We start from the raw sequence: 20,082 nt of genomic DNA on the forward strand, positions 1-20,082 counted from the left end.
TTTTATTTCACCTCCTCTGTAGGTGGATGAGGCTGTCAGATTGCTGAAGTTACTATCTATGGACATGGCCTACACTTGTGGGCTAAGGATCCTCAGTCTAGTCCGAGTTGTCCTGAATGATATGATTATCATCAACCAACAGGTAATAGTGACCCTCGTTCCATTTCTTTTCAACTTCGAATAACAACATGAAGGATTGTCTTTTATAAATCCGAATTATTCTGATGTTTCAATTTTATACGGACATGAATTTACAACATATATTAAAATTTCAATTTCAAATCAAGATTTATATTGTGAGCTTTTTTTTCAGGAAAATGAGAAAAAGAAACAACTTTTTACAGAGGCGGGAGTGTACATAGCTAGACACTTACTCACCTTCTCAAATGGTATGTAATGATGATGACAACGATGATGATTACTTAAATTTATGCTGAATGTTTTATGATGATGATGACAACGATGTTAATTACTTAAATTTATGCTGAATGTTTTATGATGATGATGATTACTTAAATTTATGCTGAATGTCATATTTGATTTTCTAAATGTCTATCTTTCTCTCTCCAAAGATTATTTAGAGACCAGGGAACTGAGGTATCTTCTGTCCAGCCTACAGAGCCTGAGGGCCTTACAAGTAAGTAATACATGTAAATATGGCTGTTGGTAAAATCTCATGGATCTTGTAGGTAAGATGTAGGATGCTTGGTACAGTCTGGGACCTTGTAGGTAAGATATGGGATGTTTGGTACATTCTGGGGACCTTGTAGGTAAGATATGGGATGCTTGGTACAGTCTGGTACCTTGTAGGTAAGATATGGGATGCTTGGTACTGTCTGGGACCTTGTAGGTAAGATATGGGAGGCTTGGTACAGTCTGGGACCTTGTAGGTAAGATGTAGGATGCTTGGTACAGTCTGGGACCTTGTAGGTAAGATGTAGGATGCTTGGTACTGTCTGGGGACCTTGTAGATAAGATATGGGATGCTTGGTACAGTCTGGGACCTTGTAGGTAAGATGTAGGATGCTTGGTACAGTCTGGGACCTTGTAGGTAAGATATGGGATGCTTGGTACAGTCTGGGACCTTGTAGGTAAGATGTAGGATGCTTGGTACTGTCTGGGGACCTTGTAGGTAAGATATGGGATGCTTGGTACAGTCTGGGGACCTTGTAGGTAAGATATGGGATGTTTGGTACATTCTGGGGACCTTGTAGGTAAGATGTAGGATGCTTGGTACAGTCTGGGACCTTGTAGGTAAGATGTAGGATGCTTGGTACAGTCTGGGACCTTGTAGGTAAGATGTAGGATGCTTGGTACAGTCTGGGACCTTGTAGGTAAGATGTAGGATGTTTGGTACAGTCTGGGACCTTGTAGGTAAGATGTAGGATGTTTGGTACAGTCTGGGACCTTGTAGGTAAGATATGGGATGCTTGGTACAGTCTGGAACCTTGTAGGTAAGATGTAGGATGTTTGGTACAGTCTGGGACCTTGTAGGTAAGATGTAGGATGTTTGGTACAGTCTGGGACCTTGTAGGTAAGATATGGGATGCTTGGTACAGTCTGGGGACCTTGTAGGTAAGATATAGGATGCTTGTACAGTCTGGGGACCTTGTAGGTAAGATATGGGATGTTTGGTACAGTCTGGGACCTTGTAGGTAAGATATGGGATGCTTGGTACAGTCTGGGGACCTTGTAGGTAAGATATAGGATGCTTGTACAGTCTGGGGACCTTGTATGTAAGATATAGGATGCTTGGTACAGTCTGGGGACCTTGTAGGTAAGATGTAGGATGCTTGGTACAGTCTGGGGACCTTGTAGGTAAGATATAGGATGTTTGGTACAGTCTGGGGACCTTGTAGGTAAGATATAGGATGTTTGGTACAGTCTGGGGACCTTGTAGGTAAGATGTAGGATGCTTGGTACAGTCTGGGACCTTGAAGGTAAGATGTAGGATGTTTGGTACAGTCTGGGACCTTGTAGGTAAGATATCGGATGTTTGGTACAGTCTGGGGACCTTGTAGGTAAGATATCGGATGTTTGGTACAGTCTGGGACCTTGTAGGTAAGATATTGGATGCTTGATACAGTCTGGGGACCTTGTAGGTAAGATATAGGATGCTTGGTACAGTCTGGGACCTTGTAGGTAAGATGTAGGATGCTTGGTACAGTCTGGGACCTTGAAGGTAAGATATGGGATGCATGGTACAGTCTGGGACCTTGTAGGTAAGATGTAGGATGCTTGGTACAGTCTGGGACCTTGTAGGTAATATATGGGATGCTTGGTACAGTCTGGGACCTTGAAGGTAAGATGTAGGATGTTTGGTACAGTCTGGGACCTTGTAGGTATGATATGGGATGCTTGGTACAGTCTGGGACCTTGTAGGTAAGATGTAGGATGCTTGGTACAGTCTGGGGACCTTGTAGGTAAGATATGGGATGCTTGGTACAGTCTGGGACCTTGAAGGTAAGATGTAGGATGTTTGGTACAGTCTGGGGACCTTGTAGGTAATATGTAGGATGCTTGGTACAGTCTGGGACCTTGTAGGTAAGATGTAGGATGTTTGGTACAGTCGGGGGACCTTGTAGGTAAGATATGGGATGCTTGGTTCAGTCTGGGGACCTTGTAGGTAAGATATGGGATGCTTGGTACAGTCGGGGGACCTTGTAGGTAAGATGTAGGATGCTTGGTACAGTCTGGGAACCTTGTAGGTATGATATGGAATGCATGGTACAGTCTGGGACTTTGTAGATAAGATGTATGTAGATAAGATGTAGGATGCTTGGTACAGTCGGGGGACCTTGTAGGTAAGATGTAGGCTGCTTGGTACAGTCGGGGGACCTTGAAGGTAAGATGTAGGATGCTTGGTACAGTCTGGGGATCTTGTAGGTAAGATATGGGATGCTTGGTACGGTCTGGGAACCTTGTAGGTAAGATGTAGGATGTTTGGTACAGTCTGGGACCTTGTAGGTAAGATGTAGGATGTTTGGTACAGTCTGGGACCTTGTAGGTAAGATGTAGGATGCTTGGTTCAGTCTATGGACCTTGTAGATTTACTTATGAGAACTTATGATAACAGGACATTTCCAAATTTACTGTTTTAGGAAAAGTCCTTGCAATCATAATAATGATTGTACAGTGGAACTTCGTTAACTCGAAGTCGACGGGACCACGAAAAAACTTCGAGTTATCCGAGTGTTCGAATTAAGCGAGTTATCGTTTTTGGTGAAAAGTTTGGTCAATATTTGTCAACATTATATAATCATTATAACTTCGCTCTGTCGCTCATCAGTTTAGTGTGAAGACTGGTCAATACATGTAAATATAAATGTAATGTTTCGTTATGTCACTTGTAATTTGGTGTAGTTTTGCTGATATACAGTCACGATAAAGTTTCTTTCACTTAGTCACTTCAATAACGATCTGATGTGCAAGTCATGTTTGCAAAAGGTAAACGGTAAAACGGAATTCGACAAAATAACAAGTTATTAATGTCAAAACAAATAACCGTTTAAGTTTAACACAGATTGCATACAAAACGTAACAGAACCATTACCTTTTATTGGACATATATAAAATACTGTTTGGTCGGCCTACTTACTTTTTATTGATAACCACGCCATTTCCATGTGTATTAGCACCGGAAGTTGGGCTGCGCATGTGCGTTTAAAATGTTACTGTAACTGAGTTGGCGTTTTATCCGATTTAACAGACAGCACTGACCGTTACAGTTGTACTCTGAACACCTCGGCAGTAATTACGCTATTGTTTCAGCAGTTTAAAGATTTAATAGGCGCCGGTGACTGTGTCATTTCTACACCTGTAAAAACATCAGCCGGGTAGATCTACCGATGTGTCAGAGATTAGTTCCGCTTGAGCGAACGGGTAGATGAGTTGTTGACTATCGTGTGTACTGATATCGTCGACCGCCTTGGGAAATTACCTGATGTAAGTAAAGCAGTACTTTTTATCACCAAGACTTGTTGTTATAAGATTCAACCGACAATTTCTTTTATGAATTTATGAAACACTTATAATAGCATGTAGGTTAGTAGTGCCGATATGTTCAGTATTACAAACGGAATTTAGCTCTTAAAAAATGTCGGCGTTTGCCACCGATCGACGAAAATTATACTTCGAGTTATTCGAACATTTCAAGTAGGATTTTTATTGTTGGGACCAAATTTTTACTTCGTATTATCCGAGTTTTTCGAGTTATCCGAATTCGAATTTTCCGAGTTTTTTTTACTAAGATAAAGAGAGAATTCGGCCGGGACCGGCGAGGTACTTCGAGTTAAGCGGGGTATTCGAGTTATCCGAGTTCGAGTTAACGAAGTTCCACTGTATATTGTGAAGTTATGATAAAATTAAAACTAAAATAACAAAATTTGTATTGATTTTTTCCAGGTTGAGTTTGGGAAACACCTGACACTTGCAGAATTTGATGATGAGGATTTCAGAAAGTCAACTCTAGTTGTCCATGTAACAGAGTTCTACCTACAACGATCACAGGATGTTAGTATACATACTCCCTTACACAGTAATTTCTATAGAACAACAAAGATTCTTTACTGTAACCTACCACCATGGCCAGTTAAAAGAGGGTCCTAGGATTTTCTCATAAAGAGGCCAATATCTCTGTGTTTTCCGCAATCTCACCTCTATACCAATCATATTGAGAGACCTGTATATATATATAGATTTCCCTATTATTCTTTCCCTATTACAACCAGTCAGACTAAACCATCATTAGTTAATCTGCCTCTGTCATCTACACACTTCCTAGACTGTAGCTCCTTTATGGATTAAGAGTGAAACTTGGTACATAGTTTTACTATTACTTTGTGTTTCGACTAAAATGCACACAAAAAGTTCAGGTGTGTCAGTGTGAAAGTGTTATTTTACTGAGGTCGATCGAGTAAGAATCTTTCATTATTCCTTCTTTGGAAATGGCAGAAAACCCTATTAGGATAGGCATAAAAATATAGTGGGGGCCTTGAAAACTCACACATTGTGAATGATCTCCGGTGAAGATCTTATATTAGTTTTGATCCCTAGCCGGGGCAGTTTGTGTTTCTCATGGAAGCTGAGGTCACAGACCACCCAGTGCTGTTGTGGTTGTATCCTTTGGCCAAGGTACTTAAATAGCTTTAGACAACATGTGACAGACCTCTATGTTGTTCAGGAGGTAGCCACCAGCTACTACCTCCTCTCAAAATGACTCTGCATGTTAATGGGGTGATAAACCTAGCAAACAAACAAGGAAATGTTCAAGGTAGTGTTGTTGTAACATCTTTCCATTCTTGTTTTACAGGAAAGTGGGAACAAAACAAACTTTGCCAAAATATACAGGTAATACCTCTTCCTCATATATCACAAAAAAGTGTGGTTCATGTAGTTTTATAAGATCTCTTAAAAATTTTAAAAAATTGTCCAAAGTCCAGTCACTAAACAGGAACTATGGTCAATATGACATTATGTGGTTCATGTCTCATGAGTGCAATCTGAGTGTTTAGTGAAGAGTATGATGATGAAATATTTAGATGCGCATCAAACATTGGTTCTGGATATATACAGGACAGATATTGTTATTCCATATAAAAAAAAATACCCAGTTTTAAGCTTGGAGAAGACATATTTTGAGGATTATACAGGCATGAGAATTTTCAGATAAAAGTATGATTTCGGACTTTTTTCTCATGTTGGCTGTAATGTTATATTCTAATATTTCATCATAGAAAACACGCTACAAATTGGGATTTAGACTTTTTTACATTCAGCTGCTCTCATCCCTAATTATAAATAGTTACATTGTTTGACATATATGTTTTGTATGAATATTTTCTCATATCAAAATTACTGAAATATTAATTTCTTCATTCCCTCTGGAAACGATTTACACAGTAACTTGAGCTGTTACTAGTTTACATGATTCTGATGAATTTGCCTTCATTACAATTATATTTTACACTGACTTGTCCCAGTATAAGCACTGTGAAGCTTGGTCATAACTAGAGGAACATTTGTGCAGGATTTCGGTGACTGCACTATCTCACCTTCATCAGACAAGTCGTGCTTTTGGGCTGCGACAGCTCATTTGGTTACAGAGCCAGCCACGTAACCGCAGGTGAAGACCTGAGGTGTGTGGTTCGACACTCCCTACCCGTATCAGTTTGTGTTTCTCGGGAAGCTGGGTATTGTCTTTGGGCAAGACACTTTACCGTAATTGCTCTGGATGTCATGCGATGGGCCTCCTGTATGTGTTGCTTCAGTTCGATAGTCACCAACTACTACAATGAGACCCCGCCTCAAAATAACCTGACTGTTCAACCCAACAATAAATTGAAAGCATTGGTCATTTGTCTGATAATGAAGACAGGCTAACCACCGAAACATATCCATAAATTGCTCATGATATCAGAACATAGTTTTGATAGATGATAGATATATATTATGGTTTTGATGTTTTTGTAGACTGGCAGATATCCTTCGTATACCTAAGATAAGGCTGCAGGGAGAGTTAGCTATAGAGGCAGCCCGAACGGGAGAGGTGCAGGCTGCTCTTAAAATGTGCAGGTAATCATACAAAATGAGAAGTAATTTTGGATGTTGTTTTATAGCAGTAATGCTTTTAAGTTTTAAGAAATTTCACAATGTAAAATACAATTGAAAGGCTAGTTTTTAAAATTCCATTGTTTTCTGAATAATTTTTAGCTCATCGGTGAGCTTATGCCATGGTGCAGCATCTGTCTCCAGTCAATTGTCAACTTTTCCCTATAGATAACTTCTCAATAATCAAATGGGCCAGGGTCATAATGTTGGACTAGTGTTTCTGAGAAAAAGGGCCATAACATCAATTTAAATGAATAAACATAACTTCTACAGGGATTAATGACTATAACATTTTGTTAAATGAATTAACCAAAGTTAAGTTTGAATGATTAGGTGGTAATCGGCTAAGCATCCACATAAATGACCTCAATGAACTTAAAAGTTGCATTATAAACTAAAGAGTGATACAGGTCTGTTGGGCCTTTTGTGGATGATTTTAGTGGAAATTCAGCATATGATCATGTATAATCATGACTCTATAATACATGTTATGATATACAGATGACTTTGTAAAATATATGTCGATTCCAGGGAACTATTTGAGTCTGATCCATCTGTAGAGACAGCCGATATGTTGTATAAGGTAGCCATAGCCTTCGTAAACCTACAGGCCAATGCAGAGAACAACAACGTCAGCATCAGCCGTCTGAGGGACCTGCCCACCATCACATACAGACTGGCCAGTCAGGCTGCATCAGTGTGTTCACCAGGTATGACTGGGAAAGATGGCTTCAGGGATCAAATAACTTCCCATCAATCTTTTTTTCTTTTTCACAACCTAAAGGTTAAAGATGGGGTTTTTTTTTAGGAAGAAAACAGTTGTTTTGTTTGTCTCTGTGAAAGATGGTAATCTGACTTTGAAATATCAGTTCACACAGTAGAGTTGTTGTATAATGATGTAAACCTAACGCTCCATCTGTACCATGTAAAATTCATCAGCTGTACACCTAACCTACGTCTGTACCATGTAAAATTTATCAGCTGTACACCTAACCTACAACTCTGATGTAACATTTGTCAGCTCTTCACCTAACGCTTTGTCTGTATGGTGTAAAATTCATCAGCTGTACACCTAACCTACGACTGTATGATGTAAAATTTATCAGCTGTACACCTAACCTACGACTATGATGTAAAATTCATCAGCTGTACACCTAACACTCGGTCTCCATTGTTTCCTCAGACCAACTTGTTCAGTGTTTGGAGCTGTGTAAAGCCGCAGAGTTGAGTCTGTCTGTCAATAACCAATGTGAGGCCGCAGAACACAGCATGGGGTTAGAGGTCAGTAGGTCAAATATCAGGTTATACTTCGAACCTAAAGAGGTCAGATTACACAACTGAAGGGGTTTTTTTATGCAAACACATCGGATTTGTAAAGTGCCATAACAACTTCATTATTCTCAGAAATTGATTTAGTTTTCCGATACAAAAAATGATCTAAAATGATTTTAAAATCTTACTTTCTCAGATTTCACACTTTCCAAATAACTGTCTAATAAGTGATTAATATTCTTCTCGATTGAATAGACCTACCAGTATGTAAAATAACATCAGATAGGACGCACTGAGCTGTGATGGACATTGTAAACATTTTGTACATAATCTTGCATGTAACCTTTCAATCTTAGGAATGGTATCCTGATGTCCAGTTGTTAAGTGACCAACTGACCGATAAGTTTGACAGGACTTTTAAGGAAGATGCCTTGGTGATGAATTCCAGTGTTATAATGCCACTGGTCAGTCAGTACCAACTGACTGCCTGTGTCCTGGCCAAGCAAGGTAAAAACATATTTGCAAGCTTACAAAGATTATGTGTTTCAAGGGTTAAATTTTTGCAGTTTTATGTTCTTGTAAATTTGAAATTTGAAGATATCGCTAGTGAAAACCTTTGCAAATTTCCATGTTGATTTAAGATCGAAAAAATACCAAAAGGGCATTATTTGAAATAATTTAAAAAAAAAAAAAAAAAAAAAAAAATCCTGGATATTTAAAGACTGAACATTGTATTGGTGGGTTGGAGAGGTAAACACCCATTTTACAGATTTAAATATGCACACCCATCTCAAAAATAGCGGGATTGTGTTAACATGTCTGCATCCCCTTGGAGTGCTAAGATATGAGTGCACTAATTTGAAAACACATCCAGTAGCAGTATATTTTTGTGTTTTGTCATCAGAAGCCTGTTGTCAGGAGGACGAAGAGAATGACTCAGTGTTGCCCATACAGAAACTGCATCGCCATATTGTTCCAGTTCTCCAGCATCTGAAGGACAACAGCCACATGGAGTTGGCCTACCGATTCTCCGTACATCTGTTGTCACGCTCCACTGAACATGTGACACAGTTTGACATGGGCATACCACACAGGAAAGATGTATGTATATACCACATTTTATCATTTCGTTGTCCTTCTCTAGATCATCCAACAGCGCTATGCCTGTCAATATCACCTATTGTTTTTTTGTGTTTTTAGCCGGCTTGCTGGCATCACCAATATTTTATGCAGAACATATAGCTTCTTCTTTGCTTTATTATAAAACACAAATTAATGTTCATAGCTATTAATACTACTTACCAAATTAGACAAGGTAAGATTGTTTACTTTTATGTTTACAGCTCAGATTTATTGTGTCCTACTTCAGAAAATAATTAATCCACAGCTGTCTATTTTTGTAGATTGAAATCTCCTGCAAACATTAATAGAGCACTAAACAGTAGAAAGTTTACGGCTGCATATGGTCATTTTCAGATCAAACTTTGTTCATAGCTAATTTGCTATTTCACGACATTCACCTTCTACATTATAATGTCATTCATCTATACATGAATCCATGGCATCCTTTATCTGGCATGTCCAAAAAGGGATGTAAATTGACCGTTGTGTTACAGGAGCTGCCCAGACTGGCTCAGGACCAGCAGGCTATACTCAGAGATATAGAGACAATGGCCAACCCTTGGATCAAAACCATCGTCACTGCAGTTCTGATGAAGGTAGACAACTAACACTATTTATCCAATAAATGCCCCCATGTCTGATAATATACCGATCCATGTCTATTGTAGTTCAGTAAAAAATGATGACCATTATAATTTTGTTGTCCTGTAGTAACTCTTTAGAGTGAACACTTTATTAATATTTTTGTATATCATCAAGGTTCATGACTATGTTAATTCACCTTCTGAGTGTGTTATGCTACATTCTCTTTGAAAATTAGGTTACTGTGATCTCCATGTTCCAATTACACACGGTAATACTCAGTTTGATTAGACTTAACAAAGAACTCTGTTTTCTTCAAAAATGGACAAGGGAAATGTTCATGAAGTACTCATTTCATTAGAATTTATATTGAGCTCTGGATCCATAAAAGATTGGTGAGAGAATATGTTTGTGATAAAATATTTTCTAGATTGTCTTACACTTGTATGATGTGTTTAAAGTGTGTATTAAAAACTTTAAATGGAAATAATTCTGTTAATAATAAAAGAATATTTCCATGTTGCATACAAAGCATTGCACGTCTGTATAGCCCTATTATGATGTTTGTAATATGCTGTAAATTCTCTGTTGATGAAATGTCAAAAGTGGGTCAGATTTAGCTGTATACAGCTGTATAAATGAAGACATTGACAAGAGAACCAATGTAAAATAGGCTGTAGCAGTCAATTTCATAAGAGTTTATTGTCACAAACCTGTTCTATAGACTACTTAAAAAAATAGCAGGAGTTAGCAGCGAAGAAAATTGGTTTGTAGTATATACCTTATATAAGTTATATAGGTTGTGTATTGTTTTTATTGCAGACACAAATCTTTTTGTTGTCTACCTTGTACGATGGATTTTTTGTTTGTCCTGTACAATGTATTTGTTGTCTACCTTGTACAATGGATTTTTTTGTTTTTCCTGTAGATCTTTAATAGTCAGGAGATTGATCAGAGTCTCGGCCTGAGGTATATGGCAAGTCTTACAAAGAGGGAAGGAGAGGAGTCGCTGATGAAGATCATACGGTCGACAGGGCACAACTACAAAAAGCTCAGGGTCATTATATATGTTAATGGTTTTAAATAAGGATTTAACCATTAGGGACTACATCATTGAAATAAGCAAAATACATTCTTGAAAATTGATTCTTAAAAAGATGAAAAGAATTTTTTTTTTTTCCATTTGCAAAATTTACTATGTTTATTAAAGTTTTCGAAGATTCACTTTTGTCAGATTTCACATTTTTAAGACACTAGTCTTTTAGCTAGACAACTTAGGTTCAATTCTCTGAACATGAAAAGTCATGGGGTCATTTACTCAACCATTTGAGTTTTCTCTGGATACTCCAGTTTTCTTTCACATGAAGACCCCTCATGTAAGTTTTGCTGTAATATTTGTTAGAAGATTCAGTGTATTTTGCATCTCTTGATGTATGAATTATGTCAATTGATGGTTGCCTCTAAGGAATTTATCGCCTCTCTATTCTAGGCTCTGGCTAAAGTTGGAATTGGAATTGGTCAGCTTCATCATGAACCCAATTTGATTAAAATGTGTGAAACACTGGAGAGAAATGCCACATGGGGTTACAGACTCGGAAAAATCAAGGTAATAACAACAGTAAAACTCATGGGGTTACAGACTCAGAAAAATCAAGGTCAGAACTACAGTAAAACTCACTTGTGTTAAACACAACCATCAGTTAAGTCAAATATTTTGCTTAGTCCTGTCGACTTTGATGTATCAGAGTTTTACTGTATCTGTTTTACACTGTGAAGATAGATAAACATTTTAGATATTTCAGGAATTTAAATATTTGGATGAAAATTGTTCTGCTTCATCTTATAGGTAAATATTTGATATTAGTATTTTTGTGAAAATGATAATAGTGAGAGTCAACAGATCTCCTCCACTTGTTATTGAATATCTGCTATATTTTCTAGATAAGTTTCAAAGAAGCTTTCCAGAAACCGTCATCAGAAAAGATCAAACTGTTGCCACTGATAGCTCAGTGTGAGGCAGCGGATATGTCTCTGGTGAAGGATTTCTGTAGGTATGTAGAAGTGTATGTCTGTATCCTGGAAAGTCATTACTGAGACTGAGTACACGTATAGATGTGTTGTATATGAGAGATGGTGTGTGAGGTCGTGTGTGTCATATAGGCATGTGGTTATGCATGTCTGTATATGCTTGAGTAGATATGTTTTTTGGGGCTGGCTGTTCTCGATACATGTGCTTCTACTGGTATTTTTTATGCTCTTTCTCAGAAAATTCTTTCTGGATCTTATTAAACTGTAAATAAACATGTTTCTATTGGCGACTTGTTGTACAAGTTTAATTTGAAACTGGATTTTAACTGTTTGAATTTGTTACCAATCTATCTCAAATTTAATGTGTTGGTTCCCTTTGTACCTAGTTTTGCATGTTTTATTTCAAGTCTAATCGGAAAATAAAAATTGGATTTTGACCATTGAAATTTTTCAGCCCAGTATCCTAGAATGTTCTCACTTAATGTAAAAACACCCGGTACCTACTCCAAAGTAACAATGTTTTGATTTATAAATTATTTGTTCAGTGACTTTGATCTGGACCAGGATGAGGGCCTGCTGCTGTTTCTGGACCACATGTTCACCTTACCAGACCATGTAACTCTGGGTGTTTTGGCCAAACGATCACTTCTAGCTAAGGCTCGGGCAACAATTGGGGAAATCAAGGACAATCAGATCCTCCTTAACAAACTCCAGGCTATCTACAAAAAGGTAATCGATCAAAATACAAATTGATTTCCAAAATTTGTGTGACGCAATGCTTTGTCCGGGATTTTGGATATTGTTTTATGGCATGCATTTTGTACTGATTAGAGGATGGGGGAAAGTGGTTTAAGATTACCGGTGTTGAAAATGTGGTGTGCATAGTAATTCTAAATGTGAGTTTTAGTCTTCTGATATCAAAAGCAAACAAGGAATATTGTAATTCTAAAAAAAAAAAAAAATATCAAAAAGAAGAGGTGAGAAAATGTATTAAAAGTCATTTGTCATTTTTCCCAATAGATTTAGGATTAAAAGTGTAAGTCTGTAATCTTAGTAGATACTGTTTGATATTAAGATGTAAGCCTTTGTGTTTATCCTCCCTTTCAGACTGATGCATATGACTATGAGACATTAGAATTTCTGTTGAATGAAATGCAGAATTTAGGCAAAGATCCTCAGAGAGAAACAGTGAGTAATAAGTACATGTGTTTATTAGAGACATATTTATAGAAAGCTTACCTAGGGATTTAAAACATTGTTAAACTAAGATATGATTGTATCAGTATTAGATGTTATAGAGTTGTATAAACATTCCATAAAAATGATGCCTTATTTTGATGTATATATCCCAAAGGGAGAACAGCTTATTGTTAAATCAATGTTTAAAATGTGCGAAATTGTTCAGAAAGTTGATAATTTTTTTTCATTAACCACATATATTACTGTAGAAACCATACTTCCTTACAGACATCAGCTCAGTTTTTTCAGCACAAACATATACAATTTTGGATTTGTTTTAAAAAAGATGTCTGGCCATCTGGCATCCCACTCAAACAGAGAGCCGTAGTGTTGTTTGATGGTTATTTGGGTCATTTGACTGTTATTTTTAGATTCAGTTTTCCCAAGCACCAAAAACACCAAGCAAATCACACTGCAGGTTTCCATGTTAGGTGGCCAGATGACTCCAAGGGTATTTGAAACTGTAAAACTAATTTTATTGAAGTGAGCTAATACATTTAAAAGTATTGCAGTGAAGATAATACATGTATTTTGATTTGAGAAATTGGAAAATAATAGCATTCCATTGGCTGTTAAGATCAGGGTGTTTTGTTTTGGGAAATTTTTAATGAGTTGTATTCTGTTGTCAGAGTTTGAAGCTGTTAAGTTACCTGAAGGTGTACGTTAGACGAAAACCGCCAGCAGAATATGAGTTACGCTACCAGCCTGATGGAGATAAGGAAGATGTAAGTATTTCATAAGTACATTTGTATGTAAAAAGATATGTGAGAATATTTGTCCTTCATTGGTTTATTTCCGATGTTTAATCCAGGGAAAATGTAAGTGTTTTGATTGGTTGGTATATTCATTGATAATTGTTTTGATTCGTCAATATAATCGTGGACGTTAATTTTGATTGGTCAGTGTATGTGTTAATAGCTCAGGATCATCATGGACATGTTACCACCCAACAGTAAGACGAGACTTCCACTTCATCCGTTTAATGAGGGAGAGGCATGGAAAATCATCAGTAAGTCATCACCATTATAGTTAATACTCAAGTGTAGATGTTATAAAAAAAATCAAGATGGAATATATGATGATGTTTTTTGAAGTCTTCAAGTATAGAGAGAATTTAAGTCAATTATTTCAGTAAAATTTAAGCATTTCAGCTCAATATGTCTCGGTATTAAAGTATTGCTGAATTCTAGACCTATTGAAATGCCAAGAATGTGAATGAATTGATCGTCATTTTCTTATAAGAAAAACATGACTGAGACTGTACCTAAAACATGTTACCCGTGTTGTGTCTTCAGCACCAGAGCTGGACAAGGAAACTGTGAGGACCTGGCTGCCTATAGCTGACTTGTTGAAGGTAGTTGAATCAAGACAAGAGGCCCATCGGCCTTAATGATCATCTGAGTTTTGAAATATTTCTGACAATTTGACCTTTCTGACCTCGTCCATCAGTCCCTAGGGGTCAGTCAGGCCAACATTTGCATACAATCAAACTGCCTTCAAAAACTGCTGATTCTAAGCAAGTAAGAATTAATTTCAAAAGAAATTGATAGTCAAAAATGTGATTCCCTTATATAACTGTAGTAAAGTTTACCTCCTCTCCAGGGGCAAACATGAGATTCAAGGGTCATGAAATTCACAATTTTGGGAGAGCACCTGAAGACCCTTCCATCTATGAAGAGTTTTGGATTCTACCTTATTTGGGTCTTGAGACAAAGATTTTTGAAATTTTATTCAATTTCAACTTCATTGAGTTTAGATTTTATAAAAAATCCCAAGTTTTTTTGTTGTTTTTTTTTAATGAAACCCCTGCTCATCTTTTATTCATAATTATTGTAAAGCATGACAATAATTGATGTTGTATACAATTCTAACCTTTTGATAAGATGACACATGGTTTTATTAACCTGAAAAAAATGTTGATGAAACTTTGATATTGTTTTTGACATATAGTTACTTACAATGTTCATTTATTTATTTTTTTTACCTCAGCTATCCTCTGACCAGATATACCTTGTGACTGTACAAAACATGGTGAGAAAACATGTCCAGCTGACAAAGAAGCCAATGGTGGGTAGTGCAGCTGTCATGGACAAGAGTCAGTGGAACTGGAATGTTAAGGACGCCAACTTGTCCCTGCTCAGCGACGTCCAGGTTCTACTGATGAATGTGTCGAAGTGTGAGCTGGCCCTGGCCTGTGCCAGCTGGATGGTCAAGGAACTCCCTCTGGGTATACATGTATATAGGGGATCTTACACAAGGGTCAATGTAATGTGGAGTTCATTAGACGGGTTCAATAATTCAATTTGACACAAGGGTGACATTGAATTGATTAGAGTGTAATATTCATATTGATCAGAATGTAGCAAAAACTCTTCAAATTGATTTCCCTATAGGACATGCTAATTAGACTCAAACACTCAGTTTTCCAATAACAAGACAATCATGTGACATCAGAATATCATTTATTTATGATGTCACAAAAGTGTTGTTATGCATGTGTATTATGATATTGATAACATGGCCGTATGACATGATATTTATATAAAGAATGCATATGGTCTTGGAAATGTCCTTGAATATATTCTCTGCCTTTAAAAGCCTTGTATCTAGCCTGTGATCCTTGTAAAGTTCTTGAATATATAGTCTGCCTTGGAAAGTTTTGTGTTTAGGCCGGTGACCTTGGAAAGTTTTGTGTTTAGGCCGGTGACCTTGGAAAGTTTTGTGTTTAGGCCGGTGACCTTGAAAAGTCCTTAGATATGCAATTCATTGTTTTATATAAGTAAGTAAACAGAGACTTTGTCACATGGATATGGGGAAATGTGTTTAAGTCAAAACTCCTTAAATTCAATGATGACAGCTCAAACGGAAATTGCATTTTTTGCACCACAATTTGATAGACCTCAAGAAAATGGGCAAATTGGTGCTGAAACCTCACATGAAAAGTGTGAAGCATCAGACATTGCAAGTATTGGTTATCAATTTTATGTCTTTGGATTGTGATTTGTGTGGGGGGTTGTGTGGAATATTTAAAATGGAAATACCCCAGTTGTTGAATAGTGTGGAACAGTCATGATTGACATGCATCATTGATGGAAGAATGTTTTAAGGCAAGGTGTCCGTCAGGGAAATGTTTTTATTAAAACTTTGACAAGTTTGAAGTTGCAGGTAGAATTAAAGATTTTGATTTTATATGCTTGTCCCTATCAATGTTTAAAGTGGATCCTGTCAACATGAGTATTTGTTATAGGTGCTGAGAAGGTGGAGGCTCTACAAGGATGTATTCGCTACACGGAGCTGTGGCACAGAGCTGTCAAAGACAAGGTAGGACTCTAAATACATGTACATAGTGTGTCGTATGTCCTGTTACTCCAAGTGTAGAATCAATGTAGACTCTAAATAAATTGTGGGTCATAGGAACTTCAAATAGAGGCCCAGAGGGAAACAAGTGTAATATCAATATAGACTCTAAATACAGTGTGTGTCGTAGAAACTTCAAAGAGGGGTCCAGTGACTCCAAAGTGTAGTATCAATGTATTACAGTGGAACCTCTATAAACCGAACATGCATGGGACATGACTATTTGTTCGGTTTACAGAGGGTTCTGTTTGGAGAAGTTGATCGAAAAATGACCGGTCAAATTCCGGATGCACCCGATTACAAACCGGCACGTACATACTTAGACAATTTGGTTTGTCTGAATAATATGCATATTATGAAAGTTTATCAATGTATATATACATATATATATAAGAAAGGCAAATGACTATAACTATAGTTTTAAACAGTATTTTCACATGTACAACTACACTTTACGATCGACCTACATTTTGTTACATCCGGTGAAGCTTCGTCATGTGGTGGGGCCGATAGTCCGAAACGGAATATTTTACACATCGAATAATATTAAAGGGTGTAAAGATGTTTTGTTTCAATATCAATTACAATTGATCAGATGATACTGGTCGTATTTCCGACATCGCTGTTGTCTAAAAAAAAACATCACGGGCTTCCTTTACGAAAACAACCCCCTTTGGGCCTCATTTAAATTAAATGCGAAACTCAGGTTTCTAGCTCTACTTGCATTGAGAAAATAAACGAACCAATGCACTTTAATGAAGTGTGGTATTGTTTCATAATTATTGTGTTGATTATACACTAGGCCTTCCGTCATAATGCCCCCTCGGGGTATATATTGGATACCTGTACAAATCACCTACGTAGGTCCCGAGACAATAAGGCTTCACACAATACCCGTCACAGTGGTTGTTTCACGGTTGACTGGCCTGACCTCATGTCATAATCGCTCAGGTAAGGCCAGTTTTCAGAAGTAATTTTTGGTATATTTTAACAGGAACAGGACACAAAATCAGTCCAGTGTTCGGAATTCAGAGGGATCGGTATTTGGAAGTTTTTTAATACTATAATAAATAAGGACCAATTCTGTACAATGACAATTCGTTCGGTATTCAGAGGTGTTCGGTTTTTAGAAGGTTTGGTTTTCGGAAGTTGCACTGTACTACATTTTTACCATTTAAGTAAGGTGCTGAGCACTTGTGAAAAGTATCAAAATATTAGCCCGACTCGTGAAATATTTTCGGTATTACTGGAGACACTTGGATATCCTCATTACATGTAATTCCATTTAATTGGAGGTGTGGGGCATATAGTGTTACCCATTTCCGTTCGTTTCGTCTCCCATCCCATTCAGAATCAATGCCATATCGTTTGAACTCCTCAACAGACTTACACATATTTATTTCTCCCACCTTTCACTGATTTGTCTCCCGTTTTGAGTGTACAAGATTTCTCTGTCTTTTTTAGCGCGTGCAATCTGTCATACCCTAGGGTGTGACAGATTGCACGCGCTCACTTTCTTCACCGGAAGTACTACCGAACTACTTTTTTTGTTTACACTCAGCATGGACACTCAGGCAGTCCACATCACTGGACACAAAAATCACCAGTCTCTAAACAACTACAGACAACTGAACAGTTTCCAAAAACAAAAAATGTCTGCCATTCTTTCAAATACAAATGAATCCCCCAACTGTAGGCCTACAACTGAAACTGAGAGCACAAGTGCACCTACCTGCACCAATCGCGACAAAATTGTTCAACTGTCACAAGTAAAAAGATTGCACAACAGCATTTCCTTGTGCCCAACTCCGTCCGATGTCACAAGATCGGTGTTTTATGGATCCACAATCAGTGGGGGAACATTTAACATCCATTTCCACAGCCATAATGACAACACAAAGTCGATTTCAAAGCGACCTCGTGTGATTTACTCCGAGTCGGACAGTGATGAGTGAGTGACGTCACCCCACGTGAAATGGATGAATGGAAATGTGTGCATATTTCCCGCGGTTTTTGTGTACTTGTTTACAAAAAGACCGAGATCGCCGATGGGAAAACACATAAAGAAAAGAGGTGGGAGAAAAATAATCATTCCCTACCTTGAGGGTGTAACAGAGAAATCTCAACCTTCGGGGGAGATTCTTGAATGTCCAAACCCTCGGCAAGCCTCGGGTTGGACATTCAAGAATCTCCCCCTCAGGTTGAGATTTCTCTGTCACACCCTCAAGGTAGGGAAAGATTCTATTAATCATAATATCATTACTTCAAGTTCTTCACCTGATCACATTCTGGTGGTCATTGGTCAACGTTAAGAGGTCAAATTTGGATCCCTCTTGTGAATATTCCGGATCCCCTGTATAAATGCCAAATTTCTAATTCGTGGAATTATTTTATCAAAACAATGACTCTTTGTGTATGGCAGACGGCAGAAAAGGAAAAGGCCATGAATGCCTTTGTAAAGTTCACTGGGATGTGGCAGAGGCTAGCAACAGAACAAGTCCTCTTTGTGTACAAGGTAGCCGAGCCGGAGCTTGTGTCACTGGCTGGGAACCCTAACAAACTCCTTCTTAAGTTGTACGAACACAGCAGTATAATCAACCAGGAAATTGCAGAGAAAGACAAGCCAGGTAAGAACCGTATATTACAGCATCATCATTGTGAATATGCTGTAGAATCAACACATAGTTTTAAAAGATTGCATTCAGTTTATAATTTAAGCTGAATTTATTTGCTTATCTCTGTTCAAATTGTTGGACTGGTTACAGACCCACAGGTGCGTGACACGTTCCTTTGATCAAGAATGAAATATTAAACCCCAGGGTACGACCCCCAGATCACTTAGAATTATAAGACCCTGGGGTCATAAGGAGTTGTCAAGTCCCTGTGGTTAGACCAGAGCTGTTTGATTTTACCAAGTGAATTTATGTTGCTTTCAATTGAGCCTTTAATATTTTCAAGGTCTGTATTAACATCTGCATGTCTGTCTAGATTAATGCCTAAATGTTACATTTGATAACTTGATGAATTGGTTTGTCTAAATCAATAAACAGGCCCTTCATATCTTATCTCCATTTTGATGATGTGATTCTGACTATTTTACAGATATACACAGGATTGCGGAGGATATAGCCAATATCCATAATGTAGATCTGGAGCAGCTACGACTCAATCTGCTGTACAGATGGTTACCATCAATCAAATCCAAACAGGGAGGCCCAGACACGGTATTTATTTTGTTAGCAAGTTAACGTAGCAGCTTAGCAAACTAATTAAAAAGCATGATCATAAAAAAATGCTGGGAGTCAAAAATAAATTCTCACCATTAGAAAGTACATTGAATGGTGATTAGTTAAAAACTGTAATTTATGTGGTTTAGTTTTCTTTTCATTGAAGCAGAATTAATACAGTTGTGTATAATGCTTTATACAAATGCTGTGTGAAAAAGATCATTATTCTACGTTAAAGCTTACTGTTAAAATAGATATTGATTGTATTGTTCTTTCTAAAATTGGTGAATAAAAGCCGCTGCATAATTGATAGTCATTAAATTCTTGTTAGCTGATGATTAAGACAGATGAAAATGTTGTGGATTTCACATGTTTGTCAGTGTTTTAGAGTAAAGTCTATCAACATGACAATTAAGAACTAGAAATGATAGTGCTTCTTTCAGTGATTGATATTTGTAATCATAAAGCTAATTTCCTTTTCAGACTGTAACTTTCAGCTTTGATCAACTTAACCTCGGGGATGAGACCATGGTATCTGCAGAAGATGATGATGAGGATGCTAATCTCCGAAGGTCTGTATTGTAGTCTAGTGCTTGTTTATTTTAGTCTGTCATCATCTGCTCATTGGCCATTTAGTTTGTTATCA

At 37.5% G+C, this 20,082-nt stretch overlaps 1 protein-coding gene across 1 annotated transcript in view; it reads left to right on the top strand.

Moving 5' to 3' along the window:
• Nucleotides 1-20,082, top strand: part of LOC117323544 (kinetochore-associated protein 1-like) — a 54,167-nt gene that overhangs the window by 28,600 nt on the left and 5,485 nt on the right. The window contains exons 29-52 of the mRNA XM_033878821.1: nucleotides 23-142; nucleotides 314-389; nucleotides 573-637; nucleotides 4,405-4,512; nucleotides 5,312-5,349; nucleotides 6,472-6,573; nucleotides 7,141-7,319; nucleotides 7,793-7,890; nucleotides 8,238-8,388; nucleotides 8,786-8,982; nucleotides 9,498-9,599; nucleotides 10,514-10,642; nucleotides 11,075-11,191; nucleotides 11,527-11,636; nucleotides 12,159-12,342; nucleotides 12,721-12,801; nucleotides 13,482-13,577; nucleotides 13,771-13,861; nucleotides 14,148-14,206; nucleotides 14,842-15,079; nucleotides 16,100-16,173; nucleotides 18,632-18,836; nucleotides 19,312-19,433; nucleotides 19,920-20,008. Coding sequence (XP_033734712.1) covers nucleotides 23-142; nucleotides 314-389; nucleotides 573-637; nucleotides 4,405-4,512; nucleotides 5,312-5,349; nucleotides 6,472-6,573; nucleotides 7,141-7,319; nucleotides 7,793-7,890; nucleotides 8,238-8,388; nucleotides 8,786-8,982; nucleotides 9,498-9,599; nucleotides 10,514-10,642; nucleotides 11,075-11,191; nucleotides 11,527-11,636; nucleotides 12,159-12,342; nucleotides 12,721-12,801; nucleotides 13,482-13,577; nucleotides 13,771-13,861; nucleotides 14,148-14,206; nucleotides 14,842-15,079; nucleotides 16,100-16,173; nucleotides 18,632-18,836; nucleotides 19,312-19,433; nucleotides 19,920-20,008 — 2,831 coding nt within the window. The remainder of the gene's footprint in view (nucleotides 1-22; nucleotides 143-313; nucleotides 390-572; nucleotides 638-4,404; nucleotides 4,513-5,311; nucleotides 5,350-6,471; nucleotides 6,574-7,140; nucleotides 7,320-7,792; nucleotides 7,891-8,237; nucleotides 8,389-8,785; nucleotides 8,983-9,497; nucleotides 9,600-10,513; nucleotides 10,643-11,074; nucleotides 11,192-11,526; nucleotides 11,637-12,158; nucleotides 12,343-12,720; nucleotides 12,802-13,481; nucleotides 13,578-13,770; nucleotides 13,862-14,147; nucleotides 14,207-14,841; nucleotides 15,080-16,099; nucleotides 16,174-18,631; nucleotides 18,837-19,311; nucleotides 19,434-19,919; nucleotides 20,009-20,082) is intronic.

The sequence above is a fragment of the Pecten maximus genome, chromosome 3 (genome assembly GCF_902652985.1).
Source record: "Pecten maximus chromosome 3, xPecMax1.1, whole genome shotgun sequence".
Lineage (NCBI taxonomy): Eukaryota > Metazoa > Mollusca > Bivalvia > Pectinida > Pectinidae > Pecten > Pecten maximus.